Genomic DNA, 18,508 nt, shown 5'->3' on the forward strand with positions numbered 1-18,508 from the left:
CGACTTACGAGTAGGAGGTAAGGATCGTTCCGCGCTCTGCGCAAGAAGCTTCCATCTTTCAGCTATGTAAATATGTATTTGAAGTGTCTTTCAATTTGTAGGATGTTGCTGCTTACTATTACATAAGGTTTCAAGTGGGATTTATCTCCCATATCTAAGGCCCACTTGCTGGCATATTTCCTTTCGGTGCACTTTAGTCGGAGTGTGCCGGACATGTAATGGTCTGCTGCAGTTGTTACCATAAACACAGCCTTGTCAATTCCGTGTTTGCGGCTAGGTCCAACTAGCCTATATAGGAACAGTGGACTTCCGTACAATGCCTCTTAGTCTCCCCAGGCAGGGTGTTTTTCCCCAGGCAATAGGGCTCTGTGGCTGGGGAAATGAGTATAATCAGCTTTACAAATGAGAGAGCAAGATCGCTCACTGCTTTCCAGGACGCTCCTCCCACCGGAAGTCCAGCGATCTCCGGTGAAAATTTAATACACAGATGAATTACATATTTGGACAGAAACATATTTGCAATTATCACATATTGGCAAAAAAAAAGCTGATATAACAATACTATTAGACAATGAAAGTATACGGTAAAGTTTTTTTCCTAGGAATAATTAGTCAGTTTATATTACAGACTGGAGGTGTTTACTGTCCCTTTAATCAGATCTAGCATTGTGCTATTTTGTTTTGAATCCTTGTTTAATTAAGATACATTGAGCCCACCCAAATAACTAGAAATACTAGCATTCAGATGGAACAAGAACTGATTTTATTGGAAAACACACACTTCTTTTATACACAAAGCTCATCAATCCCACAATTTCCCTGCCTCTCCAGACAGGTTGACACCTCCATAGCAGCCACAGTCCCACAGAATCCCAGTACCCAGGGGTGGCAGTTTTGGGGGTGATCCTGGTGGAGCAGCAGCACTTCCAGGGTGTCATTTTAAAGATCTCGGTCTCCAGATGCCACAAAAAGTGGCGTGATTTGTTACTGGGGACTGGAGATACAGTCCGTTAAAGTTATGGGGGTAGGGTTGTCCAAAACCGGTTGTTCCCAAAGGAGCTCTCCTCTAGTAATTCCCCCACCTCTTGTCCACCCTAGGGGCTACTAATCCACAAAGAGAAGCACTCTGGGGCAAAGACCCACTGGAGCAACCAGGGGTAAAGTCACAGGGTGTCCTGCTGTTCTGTAGCCAACCAGGAGTTCCAGGAGCCCGGCTAGCCTGAGAGGGGTTAGGCGGGTGTCCATTGTCATGTGGGCCGACTGGGAGTTACAAGAGCCTGGCCAGCCCAGGAGGATTTTTCCGATCAGAGACCAGCTCTTCTCTGACAAAGTACTCATCACCAATTAAATTAAACAAAAGGTCTGGCGGTTGCCCAAATCTGCTGAGAAACAGGAGGGGGTGATGCGGTAGGGGTTCAACTCCTGCAGCCTGGCACAGCATGGCAAAATAAAAGATAGCAAGAAACAGCAAGATCCCACTAGCCATGAAAAGGCCAAATCTGGTGTGACAAGGATTCAGGCAGGCAGTAGTGGGGGGGGCAGCATTGGTTGTCTGGTATCCATGACATTTAGTGTTTTGTGATACCCAATTTCAATAAAAACCTTCTTTCTAATAGAGTTGCCACCCATCCGGGTTTCACCCGCAAAGTCCGGGTTTCAAATCATTTTGAGTCATGTGTCCGGGTTTCAGATAGGGTGGCCACCTGGACAGTATAGGCTGCACACAGATCATCAGAAATCTGTTCACACTTTGTGTGTGAAGCTGATAACAGCAGATGCAGGAGGAAGGGGGGCTATACTCATAAATCAAGCAGGAAGTCTACAGGGAGCTAAGGCAACTGTAAGATCAGGAATTTAGGGTACTCACAGCTAACAGCAGCTTTGTCAGAGTAGCAGCCAAACTCACCCATGTGCAGTCACCTTGGAAAAGCCGTTATCTGTCACACACAGAGCCTCAATAAACTGATGTGGTAGAGAGGTCAGTGGCTGTTTAGTGTTACATTACACAGATCAGTGTAGCATCGAGGGAGCTCTAGTGAAGTAATGGTCCTCTAAGTTACACAGTAGATCTTAGTCTGTTTAGTAGAACCTGCATATTTATATACTTTATTCTGAACAATAAAATATGTATCAGCAAAAAATCTAAATAAAAATGTCTCAGCATTTACATAATGTTTTTAATGCATTTCTTTGTTAATATAAAATGTTTTGTCAACAAGTTCAGTTTAAATCTTCCTTATATGTCTCTTCCTGCTCATCTTTCTCTATACCTATCTGCCTTTCTGTCTGTTTATCTCTGTCTATTTGTCTTGCTCTCTGATATCTGTCTATTATCTCTCTATATTGGTCTGTTGGTCTATCTGTTTGTATGTAAGCAACTATCTACTAGTCTGTATCTATTTATATATCTGTCATTCTCTTTATGCCTATCTGTTTTCTATCAATCTGTATAAATGTCTGTATCTACCAATGTGTGTGTGTGTGTATATATATATATATATATATATATATATATATATATATATATATATATGATGAAAGAGTTTTGGTGATGCGGACTGTACCTAAGTATAGGCCGCACTGGAGGCGCTAAAACTGACACTGGAAAGAGAAAAGCTGCTGGAGTGAACCTAAAAGGTGTGTTAACGCTACCCTTGTTTGTAATCACACCATATTAATTGGAAAAAGAAGAAGATGTGGTCCACTACACAGCGCTAATCAGTGGTTCACTATGTAGATAGTGGAGTACTATATGTTTAAATAAAAGAGGGCAGAGATGTATATATAAAATAAATCAATGTCAATCGCAACAAATAGTAACTGTTTTAGAGTATTGCTAAAATGAAACAGTCTAATTATGATTGATGAATTAAGGTGAAGAACAAAAAGGTAAATAACAAAGGTAGATCCTGCTCAAAGTAATGAGCTCCTAGTGTATGGAACTGATGAAACAGTTGTTATATCATATCATAGTAAAAGTTCAGATGTTATGAACGATACAAACAGAAATATGCAATATACACTGTGCAATGACTCTGCTACACTGAAACGCCTCTCAGTATTGTAAAATGACGAACAGTAAGGCGTGCAATAAACTCTGAAACTTTTTCACAGATATTTCATCAAGTCTTATATAGAAAATTAAGTTCTCATGCACGGGATGACTTCTTAGCAGTGCAGGCCGGCAAACTTAATAACAATCCTCGTATGGGCTCACAGCCTACTTACGTTAGCTGACCTCAATCTTATGAGGTAAGGACCAGGCACTGTGTGTAGTATTCCGCTCTAACGATCCTCAGGCAGTTCTTTTAAATTCCTGTATGGTATCCTGTGGATCTCGGGCTTGTCAAGTAAGGGCCAGGCTCCATGCTACGTTTTCAGCTTGTTAGACTCCCTGGAGCTTGCTTTACATGTGAAGGTGATGGCGGTCTCTCGCAGGTAACTCCATCGTTGTTATGTGGAGTCAAAAAACAAAGGACATAGCATAATACTGTTTATAAAAGTAAAAAGCTTTTATTGCTGGGCGCAAGAAAATGGTACTCACAAACAAAACCTCAATTGATATGAGGTATCAATCATGCGTGTAGTATATCAGCACAGGTAATCAGAGATAGGTAAATGACTCCACCGTAAACACTTAGTGGAATTTGAACAAATATCAACCAATGTTCCAATAAACTCTTGCAAATATAAAAATCCAGATACTAGCGATATGAACCGTTGTCCAAAAACCGCTATATCGGAACTAGTAAAAATAAGCAGCCAGATTAAACACTCGGGAGACAGCCTGACGCGTTTCAAAGTATATAACTTCTTCCTCAGAGGCAATGCTGATATTTGTTCAAATTCCACTAAGTGTTTACGGTGGAGTCATTTACCTATCTCTGATTACCTGTGCTGATATACTACACGCATGATTGATACCTCATATCAATTGAGGTTTTGTTTGTGAGTACCGTTTTCTTGCGCCCAGCAATAAAAGCTTTTTACTTTATAAACAGTATTATGCTATGACCTTTGTTTTTCTACTCCACATAACAACGACGGAGTTACCTGCAAGAGACTGCCATCACCTTCACATGTAAAGCAAGCTCCAGGGAGTCTAACAAGCTGAAAACATAGCACGGAGCCTGGCCCTTACTTGACAAGCCCTAGATCCACAGGATACCGTACAGGAATTTAAAAGAACTGCCTGAGGATCGTTAGAGCGGAATACTACACACAGTGCCTGGTCCTTACCTCATAAGATTGAGGTCAGCTAACATAAGTAGGCTGTGAGCCCATACGAGGATTGTTATTAAGTTTGCCTGCCTGTACTGCTAAGAAGTCATCCTTGATAGACAATATTATATACAAGAGATCCTTACACAATTATCTGATGGTGGTATCTATTTAATATTGGATAACGACCCACTACCTGAAATACAAAAAGAGATTTCTGCAACTGTGAATAATGCATTGGCTAGAGATGTTATCACTAAAGATTTAGCAACATGTTTAATAAAAAAAGACCCAATTACACCGGTGTTTTACACAACACCTAAAATTCATAAAAATTTAAAAGAGCCTCCTGGAAGGCCTATTGTGGCTAGTACAGAATCTGTATTTTCAAATGTTGCTATCTTTCTTGATAAGATTTTGAATCCTATTGCTAAGAGCCAACAGTCTTTTCTTAAAGACACAGGGGATTTTTTGGGAAAAATTAAAGAAATTAAAATAGAAGACACTGATATCTTATTTTCCCTTGACATTGTCAGCCTATATACAGCTATCCCCCATGAGGCAGGGGTGCAGGCAGTACTTGAAGCATTAAAATCCTCTGAAATATATACGAATTTACAATGTTCTTTCATAGAAGAAATGCTTAACATCATTCTATACCTAAATTACTTTTTATTTCAAGATACATACTATATACAAAAGAAAGGAACTGCTATGGGCTCCAATGTGGCCCCTTCATACGCCAATATTTTTGTTAGCCAATATGAAAGAAAATTTGTATATATCAATAACAGTTACTTAACAGACTGTAAAGTATGGCTATGTTTCATAGATGATATTTTTGGCGTATGGAGGGGCACAGAGGAGTCCCTAGAGTCGTTTGTTGAAGAACTCAATCACTGCACAGGCTGCCTTAAATTTACCCTCAATTATTCTAGAAATAGAGTGAGTTATTTGGATACATGGGTATACAAACAAGCTGGTAATTTAGTTACTGATCTTTATTGTAAATCAAAAGATCGTAACACAATATTACACTATGAAAGTTTCCATCCTGAGCGAGTGTTTAAATCAATTCCTAAAAGCCAGTTTCTAAGGACAGCTAGAAATGTAAAAGAACCAAGACTGCAGGAAAAAAGAATGAAACAAATGGCTAAGAAATTTTGCAATAGAGGCTAGCCTATATCTATCATTGAGAAATGTGAACAGACAGTTAAGGAAGAGAGAACAGAGATTAAAAAAGATCAAATTAAAAATCAACTTATTTTCACCTCAGAATATAATCAATACAGTGAAGATATCTCCAGGATAATAAGAAAGCATTGGTATTTACTGGAGAGGACCAACCCTAGCATTAGTGAATTCCAACAGCCCCCCATCAGTTCCTATAAAAGGGTTAAAAATATAAGAGACTTTGTAGTGAAAGCAGATATAGGCAGTAATAAAAAAGACCCAGTTAACTACCTGACAACTGCAAACAAGGGGTCATACCCCTGTCTACATTGTGCCCAATGTAACTCAATGATAAAGGGTAAAAATGTTGTACAAATTAATGACACCAAAAAGAGAGAAATCAATGGCCTTTTTACCTGTGATACTAATTATGTTGTATATATCTTGAAATGCCCATGTGGGCGGGGCTATGTAGGGGAGACAATTAACCCCATCAGGGACAGAATAAGTGCACATAAATCCTCTATAAGATGCAAGGATATGACATTACCTGTCTCATCACATTTTATAACAGCAGGGCATACTGTTAGCCAGTTAAGGTTTTAGGTCATAGACCATATCCCTAAACCAAGGAGAGGAGGCAATAGAGAGTTGCTACTTAAAAAGAAAGAAGTATGGTGGATAAAAAATCTGAAAACACTGTATCCGAATGGATTAAACAAGGATTATGACCTACATTTGTTTTTATAATTGTTTTTAAATTCCTGTGTATAATAACTGTGAATATGTGTCTATTTGTTATATAATGTAAAAAAACATATATGCCACATTATGTCTAAATGTTTAAAGAAATAAAGCTAAAACATAAAGTTGAATAGTTCAGTTAGAACCTTACCAGTTGGGGATACCAACATGAGCAAAGTTCAGGTAAAATCTTGTAATTAACTAAGCCACACCCTATACACAGGTGTATATAAGGGAGATGTTTGTTCTTAATCTATAGCATGAGGAAGGGCCCAAGAGGCACGAAACGTCACTGTATTTTTATCCTAATGTTACTTTAATAAAGAAGAAGTGTTTTAAAGAAAAGTGTTGTTGCCATTGTCTACTTTGGGATATATATATATATATATATATATATATATATATATATATATATATATATATATATATATATATATATATATATATATGTACACACACATACATAAATACATACATACATACATACATGTATATACCTTTCTGTCAGTCTACCTACCAAACTGTATATATCTATCATTTCTCATCTATCTTTGCTGTGTGTATTAAATTAAACATTATAACACTCAATCCTTTAATGACAGACCAAAAAATGTTAAAATATATTTTATTAAAGGGACACTCCAGTGAAAATTTAATACACAGATGAATTACATATTTGGATAGAAACATATTTGCAATAAACACATATTGGCAAAAATGTTTCTAGTAAAAGTTATCAATATTTTAGTAAAAATATTTTTCTCTGCACGTGCATGTGTAGCATAGCTACTCTCAGTGCACCAGCATTTTAAACACTGCAGCTGCTCATAGCACCAGTGGGTCTTGTATCATGTCAGCAATGAACAAAAATGAGTCATTACCAGATGGTAAAAGAACTTTAGGCTCTCTGAGCAAGTGCTGTGTTTAAAATGCTGGTGCACACTTAAATACACTTTTGAAACAACTATAACTTATTAGAATACATGTATATAACAAAAATGCTTCTACTCAAAACTGAAATGCATACACATGGATTCCAATTTTGGCTGGAATGCCCCTTTAAGGCTGTGTGAAGCCACACCCCTAACCACATCCTCAACCACGCCAATTTGCAAAGTGTCAGGGAATCGGCTGTGCAAAAGTTAGCAACCCTACTTTCTAAACATATTAAAGGTTTCTTCCCTTGTGAATCCTTTCATGCTTTTTCAGATCACTTTTTTGTGTAAAACATTTTCCACACTCATGTGTACATGTGAAAGGCTTTTATTCTTTGTGACTCCTTTCATGAGTTTTCAGAGTACTCATTTGTATAAAGCTTTTTCCACACTCTGTACATGTGAAAGGCTTTTCTCCTGTGTGAATCTTTTCATGATTTTTCAGATTACTTTTTAGTGTAAAACTTTTTCCACACTCTGTACATGTGAAAGGTTTTTCTCCTGTGTGAATCCTTTCATGAGTTTTCAGAGTACTCATTTGTATAAAGCTTTTTCCACACTCTGTACATGTGAAAGGTTTTTCTCCTGTGTGAATCCTTTCATGAGTTTTCAGAGTACTCATTTGTATAAAGCTTTTTCCACACTCTGTACATGTGAAAGGCTTTTCTCCTGTGTGAATCTTTTCATGATTTTTCAGATTAATTATTAGTGTAAAACTTTTTCCACACTCTGTACATGTGAAAGGTTTTTCTCCTGTGTGAATCTGTTCATGAGATTTCAGACTTCTCTTTTCTGTAAAACTTTTTCCACACTCTGTACATGTGAAAGGTTTTTCTTCTGTGTGAATCATTTCATGAGTTTTCAGATTACTCTTTAGTGTAAAACATTTTCCACACTCTGTACATGTGAAAGGCTTTTCTCCTGTATGATTCGTTTCATGATTTTTCAGACTACTCATATGTGTAAAACTTTTTCCGCAATCTTTGCATGTGAAAAGCTTTTCTCCTGTGTGAATAATTTCATGATATTTCAGATGACTCTTATGTGTAAAGCTTTTTCCACACTCTGTACATGTGAAAGGCTTTTCCCCTGTGTGAATCCTTTCATGAGTTTTCAGAGTACTCATTTGTGTAAAGCTTTTTCCACACTCTGTACATGTGAAAGGCTTTTCTCCTGTGTGAATCCTTTCATGAGTTCTCAGATGATTCATTTGTGTAAAACATTTGCCGCACTCAGTACATGTGTGTGGTTTCTCACCTGTGTGAATTTTGTGGTGTTCTAGTAGATGAGACTTCCATCTAAAGCTGTTCTCACATTCTGTAGATTTGAAGGGTTGTTCCTTTGTATGAATCATTTGGCTAGACTGTAGACTTTTCCCTTTTTTAATATGTTTTGAAAACTCATTAAATGTGTGTGGTGTATCCTCTGGGATAATAATTTTACTAGATAAGGCATTAATGTTGTCCTCTTGTTTGATGACTAAATTATTCTTTGTACATAACGATTGCTGCCCAGTTCCTCCCAATTCACCATCTTCTTTAAACATCTGCTGTGATATCCCCAATGTTTGTGAATAGTCATTGGTGTCTAAGACTATTGGAGTTTGCGGTATCGTTCTGATGCTTCCTTTAGTGGAGGATGGATATGAACTATTCACGGGTTTGTCTACATAAAAAGAAATGGAATAAAGAATAAGAATGTTTATTATTTTATAATATAATCCATCTCAATAAAAAAAAAACTTTTTTATACTCGAAAATTTCTTCCTTTTTGTATTTTTAAATTTACCTATAAATCACAAATTAAAAAAGGATGACATAGAATGTAAACATTACTATATCACAGTAAGCTAAATTACTGATGAAAACAAATTATAGGGCCGCATTAAACAAGGTGCATGTGGATAATGTTGTCATCTAGGTAACAAGTACATCTATACACCATCCTCATTTAACATTTCACAAGCAACTGCAAATACAGCCCTGCCTGGCTGATGCTCAACCAGTTGGGTGAGAATGTGATGTCTTAATCATCACAGAATAATGATCAGTTTGAAATGCTTTAAGAGGGTGTGGTTGTTTGATTTATATAAACAGCCAAAAACTGTATTAGTTTATTAATAATAATAATAATAATAATAATAATAAGTCACTGTAAAATTAAACACACAAATCAGTGGTGGTTCTGGGGTGGGGAACACTCACTGGAGGAGTTGTGTGTGTTCCACACATGGGAACAAGGTAGGCATAAATGCAGTTATGGGTGTTCCATGAGTGAGGTCAGGGCAGGGAGAGGTGGAGTTGCAGGTATTCTGAGTACTGAACCAGGTCAGGGGGTGAGGTTAGACAGTTGTTGGACATGATCGGTCTAAAAGGACAGAGGGTGGGGGGGGGTAGTATTTTTACCCTCCTCCTCAGTCCAATGGGGGTTGCTCCTTCTTTATAACTGTCACTGACACAAATGTTCTTAATAGATGCAGATATAAAAATAATAGTTTATATTTGTTTAATGAGTGACCTATTTTATTTTCCCAGTAATTAAAGTCAGCATAATATCTATTTTACTCACCTAACACATATGAGCTCATGCTGATAACAGGCTCCAATGTCTGTGCTCAGGAAGAAGGTTCCCTTATTCACTCCAGTTACATCAATACCTGATATCTCTCAGTGCTCTGGTCGTGTCTGTAAAATGTATATTAAATGGTTTAGACGGATAACATTAAATAATGGTTCTGAATAACTGTACGTATGGTATAATTAAAGGCTCACATAACAGTTCATGTGATACAGATCAGCTGTTTAGGTTATTACATATGTGATGTTGATTCAGCACAAGCGTTTAGTACAGTTAGCTCTTAAAAAGGAATCTTCCCAGATCAATACAACATAATGGTAGAAAATCTATTTAAGTGAGACCCTATCACAACTTTACAAATATATTATAATCTTTGTTGTATATCATTTCTATGAAACAATATTTTCTCCTGAAAGAACTGTTAAAAATCAGTTGTTTAAATATAAGTTAGATTGGATACTGCAGTATTGGTATTGTACTTCCTACTAATTCTCACTGTCATACATTTTTTCATGTGCTCCATCCCCAGTCCTTTAACTTCTCTTGGTCAATACTGAGTTGTGTTAAATCACACTGCAAGGGGGTGTGGGAGAGATAGGCACTAAAACGTTTATTTCAATTGTTTCCTTTGATAGAGTTAAGAAAATAAAGAATTTGTGTTTACATAGAGTGATAATATAAAAAGATCTGTTCTTTTGGCAAATTCAGTCCATTTAAAAGGACCCTAAAATATAGAATTACAAAACCATAGATGCCTAATAAAAATACAATGCAATAAAACTTACTATGAATTTAAAAAGAGCAGTAGATTGTTTTCTGATAAATGTTCTGCACTTGTACCATGTGACAGCTATCAGCCAATAACAGACTCCTGTACCATGTGACAGCTATCAGCCAATAACAGACTCATATTTTTATATAATGTGAACTCCTGCATATGCTAAGTAGGAGCCGCTGCCTCAGGTCATTTAAAAGGCTGTGTACAATTTAATAATGAAAATAAATCACAGACAGCAAACAGTTATTTTACATAAAAACTAAAGCTAACGGTGAAATTTCCCATACACTTTATACTATTTTATACACCGGTAAAACAAGTCATTAGAAACACATTAAAGGGACAGCAAAGTCATAATTAAACTTTACTGAATCAGACTTAAACAACAGATTTTCCCAATTTCCTTCTATTATCAAATCTGCTTTATTCCTTTGGAGAACTTTGTGGCAAAGCATAGCTGCTGATTAGTGGTCACACATACAAGCCTCTTGCCATTGGCTCACCTTATGTGCTCAGCTAACTCCCAGTAGTGCATTGCTGCTGTTTCAGTAAAGTATATCTAAAGAATGAAGCAAATATCATAATAGAAGTAAATTTAAAGTGCATGTAAATTTTGATGATAAAGTGTCTGTTTTTTAAAAATTTGATTAAAAACAGCGGCACTTCAATTCATCAAAATTTACATTTCACTCGTGTTGTGAAAAAGTACTTACCTTTTAAACTTGACAGCTGCTCCAGCTACCCCGGTCATCGCAGGCCTCTTCCGACGTCAGAAATGATGAATCGGTCATTGCCCAATCACGGCTTCCCGCCCAGGGGAATCAGTGTCTGATTCAATGCCGTGATTGGAGGATGAACAATCCATCATTTTAGACCGAGGAAAAGGTTTAAAAGGTAAGTATTTTTCAGAACACGAGTGAAATGCAATGCACTTGACACCATCCCACACAACAAACTAATTCACAAACTGTATCTCATTGGTCTAGACTCAAAAATTGAGAAGTGGGTAGAATGCTGGCTTAATGATAGAAATCAGAGTGTCTTAGTAAATGGAGTAAATTCAGCAGAGGGGGCTGCTACTAGTGGTGTTCCTCAGGGGTCAGTTCTGGAGTTTGCTTTGGTTAATATATTTATCATAGATATCAGCAAAGGGCTACAGTGGAAAGTATGTCTGTTTGCAGATGATACAAACATTTGTAACAGAGTAGATGTTCCGGGAGGTAGACAAAATGAGAAGTGATATACAACAACTGGGAGATTGGTTAAATGACTGGAATCTAAAGTTTAACACAGCAAAGAGTAAAATTACCCATTTAGGGAAGAAAAATCCAAAAGTTAATTACAGACTCGATAACACTTTACTCACTGTTACAAATGAGGAACTGGACTTGGGAATTATTATTTCAGATGATTATAATTTTAGTAAACAATGTAGTACTGCAGCGAGTAATGCCAGCAGAATGTTTAGATGTATTTGCAGCAGAAATAGTAAGGTTCTTATGCCACTTTACAGATCATTAGTTAGGCCTCACTTTGAGTATTGTGTGCAGTTCTGGAGGCCATATCTTCAGAAGGATATAAACAAACTTGAATCTGTACAAGAGGCTACCAAAATTGTATATAGTATAAAAAATAAAATGTACCAGGAGAGGCTCTGTGGGGGCTTTAAGAATGCGTGGGATAAGGCTATCCTATGGACTAGATAAAGTTATACTTTTAGGAAATATCGGGCAGACTTGCTGGGTCTCTGGTTCTTATCTGCTGCAATGTCAATATCTATGTTAGAAATAAAATAATATGCAGATCACAAGATATTTATGAATAGATCAGTATATGTGATGAGACTGATACAGCAGGGCCATAAGCTGAGTGATATTTATTACTGGAGCAAATAGCAGCTTCAGAATAATATTAAATGAAAATGGTTTATCTGGGCACTATAGTTTGTTATAAACCTATAGGGAATATACAGGATTTTAGTTGGCTGATACTTAAAAATGTCTTGCTTTTTGGATAACAGGAACAACCCTCACAAATGTATTATTAGACAGATCTCTTCAAGCCTGAAAATATGGTTTGGTTCTGCTACAAACATTCATTTTACTTAAACTGCTTTAAATCATTATGCTTTAAATTAGCCTTTTTAAATGAAAGAACTTCACGTTAAATTTGTTTAACAGAGCATGATATATAGAAAACAAATTAAATAAGTGCAGTTGAGGATTTATTTAAAATTAGACTCAATTTCTTATATGAAATTAAATATTTTATCTTTATCATAAAATACAGAACAATATTTTCTCATCATTAAATAAAACACAACAGTGTGAGGCTGCTAATAAAGATTTATGTCAGGTTTTGCATATTACCGTTTAGCAGAAGCTCTGTAAGTATGAAGTCTCTCTGGTTCCTCCTGTGATATCACTGAGTGTTACACAGATATTTATACTAATGTGGGAGTGTCACCTTTCTCTGTGTGACTCACATGAGTACAACTTGTCAGTTGGGAGACAATGAGAGGGCCACACCTGTGCTTTTGTTCTTATATAGATGTCTATTGTCCCCTCTGGTGTCACATGAATACAGAGTCCCTGCCTCCCCCTCAGGGTGTGATTATCATATGGATAAGTAAGGAGGAAACAAATGGTTTATTTAAATGTGAGAGATTATTCTGTTGTGTCCTAAAATATCTCAGGATACAGCATCATATTATGTTTTTATTGATGGAAATTGTTATTTTAACAGAACTTAGTTGCAAACAGATGTATAATATTAGCATGTGGTTAGATTCATATGAGATACAATGCTGAGTATTTCAATACTAATAATTTGACCCTATTATTATTTGTTCACAAAATGTATTATCTAATGTTTATTTTTCTAATCTTTCTAGCATATATTATATTTCTTCTGACTATGTTATTCTACACATATGAATTGCTGTACTCTGCAACAAACAGAGTTTTGTATTTAAAAGAAGCGACCATCATATATGTAAATCTATTTCCATACATATAATATATACTTATATACATGTTCACATGTAAACACATGAACCGTGAACAAAACATTTAAAAGAAACAGTTTTCAAAGGGATAGGAAAACATGACAATAAATTATTCAGTATTAGTCTGTAGAGTCCCTAATGTGTATGAATACAGCCTATTCACTTACCCAAGGCTGCTAATTTATAACATGTGCAGCTAATAATTTCATGCTATTTTTATTAGTCATATTTAATATCTACTGTATATTCCTCCATTTAATAACAATTATAAATGATTATTTAGATGACTATTTAATATTTTTTTTATTATTTAAATGGTTGTTGTTTAGAATAGTAATGTTATATAATCCCCATACCAGTAATGTTTTTCTCTTTTGGAAGAAATGGCTATTTATATGTATATATGTCTGCAGATACATATATACAGATATAAATACATATATAAATACATATATACAGATATAAGTACATATATACAGATATAAATACATATATACAGATATAGATACATATATACAGATAAAAAATATATATATACAGATATCAATACATATATACAGATATAGATACATATATAAATACATATATACAGATATAGATACATATATACAGATATAAATACATATATACAAATATAGATACATATATACAGATATAGATACATATATACAGATATAAATACATATATACAAATATAAATACATATATACAGATATAGATACATATATACAGATATAAATACATATATACAAATATAAATACATATATACAGATATAGATACATATATACAGATATAAATACATATATACAAATATAAATACATATATACAGATATAGATACATATATACAGATAAAAAATATATATATACAGATATAAATACATATATACAGATATAGATACATATATACAGATAAAAAATATATATATACAGATATCAATACATATATACAGATATAGATACATATATACAAATATAAATACATATATACAGATATAGATACATATATACAGATATAAATACATATATACAAATATAGATACATATATACAGATATAAGTACATATAAACATATGTATAGAAATACATGCATATATATTTATATACATACCTATAATTATACATGTGCTCCTATGGATCCCTAGGTAAAAGCACCTTTTTTTCTAATACTGGACATCTTATATCTGTGAGCATGGCATAATATTTACTACTCAAAAAACAACATAAAAAATGAAACAGGGTCACCGTTACAGTTTTTTAATTTGTCAAAATATCCACTTCGCAAAACAGATAATATTTTATAGCTATAGGTCACTGTATATGGATATGAACTATAATGTCATCACTTGTAATATTCTTTTATAAACACAGCACCACTCATCATTATTTCTGTGGTTTCTCCTAAATGCAACTCTTTGTTATTCCTTTTGTTTCAGTTACATTATCTTTCAGTGCTCTAACAGTGTCTGTAAATAGTATATTAAAGGGATATGAAACCCATTAAAGGGATATGAAACCCATTAAAGGGATATGAAACCCATTAAATGGATATGAAACCCATTAAAGGGATATGAAACCCATTAAATGGATATGAAACCCATTAAAGGGATATGAAACCCATTAAATGGATATGAAACCCATTAAATGGATATGAAACCCATTAAATGGATATGAAACCCATTAAATGGATATTAAACCCATTAAAGGGATATGAAACCCATTAAAGGGATATGAAACCCATTAAAGGGATATGAAACCCATTAAAGGGATATGAAACCCATTAAATGGATATGAAACCCAAACATTATTTTGTGTGACTCAGACAGAACAAACCATTTAAAAAAAGTTTCCAATTGACTTCTATTAACAAATTTGCTTTGTTCCCATGATATTCTGTGTTGAAGAGATACCTAGGTAGGCATCTAGACCAGAACATGGCAGGAAATAGTGCTGCCATATAGTGCTCCAGAAATGGGCCAGCTCCTAAGCATACATCCCTGTTTTTCAACAAATGATTCATAATAGAAGTAAATTAGAAAGTTGTTTAAAATCGCACACTGTATACGACTCAAGCAGACTTGCTGGGCCTATGGCTCTTATCTGCCATTAATATCTATGTTATGAATCATGAAAGAAAACGTTTCCTATCCCTTTAAATGGTTTAAAGAGCTAACAGTAAATAATGGTTGTGATTAAGTGTACGGATGTTATAATTAAAGGCACACATAACAAGTCATGTGATACAGATCGGCTGAGTCCCTTTGCCTAGGGTATTACACATGCGCTGCTGATTTAGCACAAGCATTTAGTACAGTTAGCTCTGTGTGTGTTACAGTTTTCCCAGAGCTTTACAATATAAGCTCAGGAGCAGACAATCTAATTCATTTGAATACATCAATACATAATAAGCTGCCACTGTGGTATTGAAATAACATCAGCTGAGCCAATCCAAACTGTTACACTTTTGTAAGCAAATATCTGAATTGATGCAATAATGAACTAAAGTGATACTCACATTAAAATGCTATAGCAGGGGGGGGGCGGAGCTAACCGTCTAGCTGTGCAGACGTACTTCTCAGGAGCTCTCTGCCAAACTAGCTTATTATAATAATTATATAGCGATATAATTACTTTTAAAGTCTGTTAAGTGATTGATGTAAGGTGTCCTGGTCTCCGCTGCAGTGTCCGTGCTGAAGCAGTAGGTAATTGTATTTACACCGGACTTTTGGAAGCAGACAACTAACCAGGCCTGTGACTTTACCTTGTCTGAGGCGTATGTGGAAATTTATCCTCCGGAGGGTCGGGGCTCCGCTCCGGAGGTAATCTGCAAGTGCCTGCTGACTCTGCATAGACGAAGAGGGGCTCCCTTACACTAGCCGGTTTTTAGGCTTAAGCGGAGAGCGCATCCATCAGTGCGACAGCTGCGGGGAGACCGAGTCACTCTCTTTTGGGCCCTAGGCAACAGACAGGGATCGGAATCCTGTGGCGGAGCTAGCACCGAAGGACCTAGATGTGGAAGAGGGGGCAATAGGAGAGAGAGAAGGGCAAGTACGCTAAGAAATAGAGGTCAGAGACTGGTGGAAACTATTCTCAAAGCGGCTTGCCTTCTGTATTATAAAAAGGGCACGAATCTCCGCCATCTTTGCTTCTGCACCGGACCCTCAGCTGCGGGACGAGAACTAACCAGCACTACTGTAGATGACATTGGGGGCAAGAGTAAAACTTGAACGATCTGGTAAGAACTTATTATTTATGTTTGGTGCATACTACCCTCACACTTCCTAACATTGGGACACAGATACCAGTGAACTTTATGACTGCAACTCTCCATTTGCCTCTCTTGCTCCCACCACTTCACTCTATACCAGGCATAAAATTGCAAGTATTACTTAACGGTTAAGACTGATTCTTGAGCCCTGCACTTGTTGCTAGTAAATGTGAACACCTGAGCAACTACGATTTACAGTGTCACTTGAGCAATAACAAATATAAAAAGGAAAACAGAGAGGGAAGGAAGTGAGGAAAAGGGGAAAAACGGAATGAGCTATCTCCCCTTGCCATCATTTATTTTCAGTGGCTCAGAATAGGAACTAACTTGGAGTTCAGTCCCACACTTTAGTTATCATGCAGCAGAGCCCTTTGATTTAAACTACTGGGAACTGTGACCTATTTGTAAGTTGCTGCATAACTGTATACTTCTGCAAAAGTTTTCCAGCGCCAGAATTAAAGGCGGACATTACTTTAAGGAATTGTTGCAGCACCAGCTTTCACTGATACCTGACGCCAGGTTTTGACACCCTCCCCCCTTTCCCGTTACCCCTAGTGGTAGCGGGTCATACCCCACCTCCTTCTCCTGCTTCGCCCAAAAGGGGGCACTCCCCTGGGAGGGTGCCATACATGATCCTTGAATCTGCACAACAACTATCCCAGTGGAGGTCTGACAAATACCCTATCAAAAGCAGCATATGTGAGAGATAAGGAATACCTTGTAAAAGTCAACAGCACTCTCCTCTTCTACAAATGTCTTGCTAATTGTATTACTTAGGGGGAGGGGGAGCTCCTTAGGCTCCGGATCCTATTACATATACACATTACTCTAGTCTATCTTGCAACATCAATTTACAAATTTTTTCTCCTCTGGCCTTGGTTTGTGCTTCTGCTTATCGGTTGTGTCACCCACAGATCTGAGAATGGCACAATCCAACAAACGGAAACCAAAGCCATCAGTTGGCCCTAAAAGGACTGTGGTGGATCATTTCAATCCTATGCTACTATCTACAAATGAAGACTCACAAGACAGCTCCAATACCTCAACGCCTGGATCAGACTTGGTGACCACTACTCTTCAGGCCCTCCAAGATGCAGCCCCAACAACTGTAACACCCTCATTTATACTATCATCTCTGCAATCTTTACTTGAGGCACACCACTCTTCTTTTCAGACTCAAATTACTGCCTCACTAGCTGAGATGCGGCGAGATCTGACGTCTACTTCAGAAAGAGTGGACACAGTTGAGAGGAAGCAGGAAGACATGGCAGTTGAACAAGCTAATATCCTAGCATATGCCCAGAGTTTGGCAGAACAGCTTATTATGCTAGAAAATAAAGTGGCGGATGCTGAAGACCGATCCCGTCGGAATAATCTACGTCTCAGAGGGATTCCTGAGAGTGTAGCCTCTAGTGACTTAGTCACCCACCTGTCTGAATTCTTCAACCTTCTGGCACCACCGGTGAACCCAAATGAGGGACTCATTGATAGGGCACATAGGGCCCTTCGTCCTAGAAGTCTAGCAACTGATAAACCAAGGGATGTCATTGTGCGGCTGCACTTCTATACATATAAGGAGCGGCTTGTTAGAGCTTCTATGTCCAAACCTACTTTACCAGAGCAGTTCAAGGACATCACCATCTTTGCTGATCTTTCTCACCACACCCTTGAGCAGCAAAAGTCTTTTGGAAGCTTCACTAACGGCTAGATTTGGAGTTTGGCGGTAAAAGGGCTGTTAACGCTCCGCGGGTTTTTTTCTGGCCGCACCATAAATTTAACTCTGGTATCGAGAGTTCAAACAAAT

The 18,508-nt window shown here is 36.6% G+C and overlaps 1 protein-coding gene across 1 annotated transcript in view; it reads right to left on the bottom strand.

The window, feature by feature from the left end:
* Window positions 1-7,485: 7,485 nt before the first annotated feature.
* LOC128659943 (gastrula zinc finger protein XlCGF26.1-like) overlaps window positions 7,486-18,508 on the bottom strand; it is a gene marked incomplete at its 3' end in the record, with an annotated part of 470,541 nt that continues 459,518 nt past the window's right edge. Inside the window, exon 5 of the mRNA XM_053713533.1 lies at window positions 7,486-8,364. Coding sequence (XP_053569508.1) covers window positions 7,486-8,364 — 879 coding nt within the window. The remainder of the gene's footprint in view (window positions 8,365-18,508) is intronic.

The sequence above is a fragment of the Bombina bombina genome, chromosome 5, assembly GCF_027579735.1.
Source record: "Bombina bombina isolate aBomBom1 chromosome 5, aBomBom1.pri, whole genome shotgun sequence".
NCBI classification, from domain to species: Eukaryota; Metazoa; Chordata; class Amphibia; order Anura; family Bombinatoridae; genus Bombina; species Bombina bombina.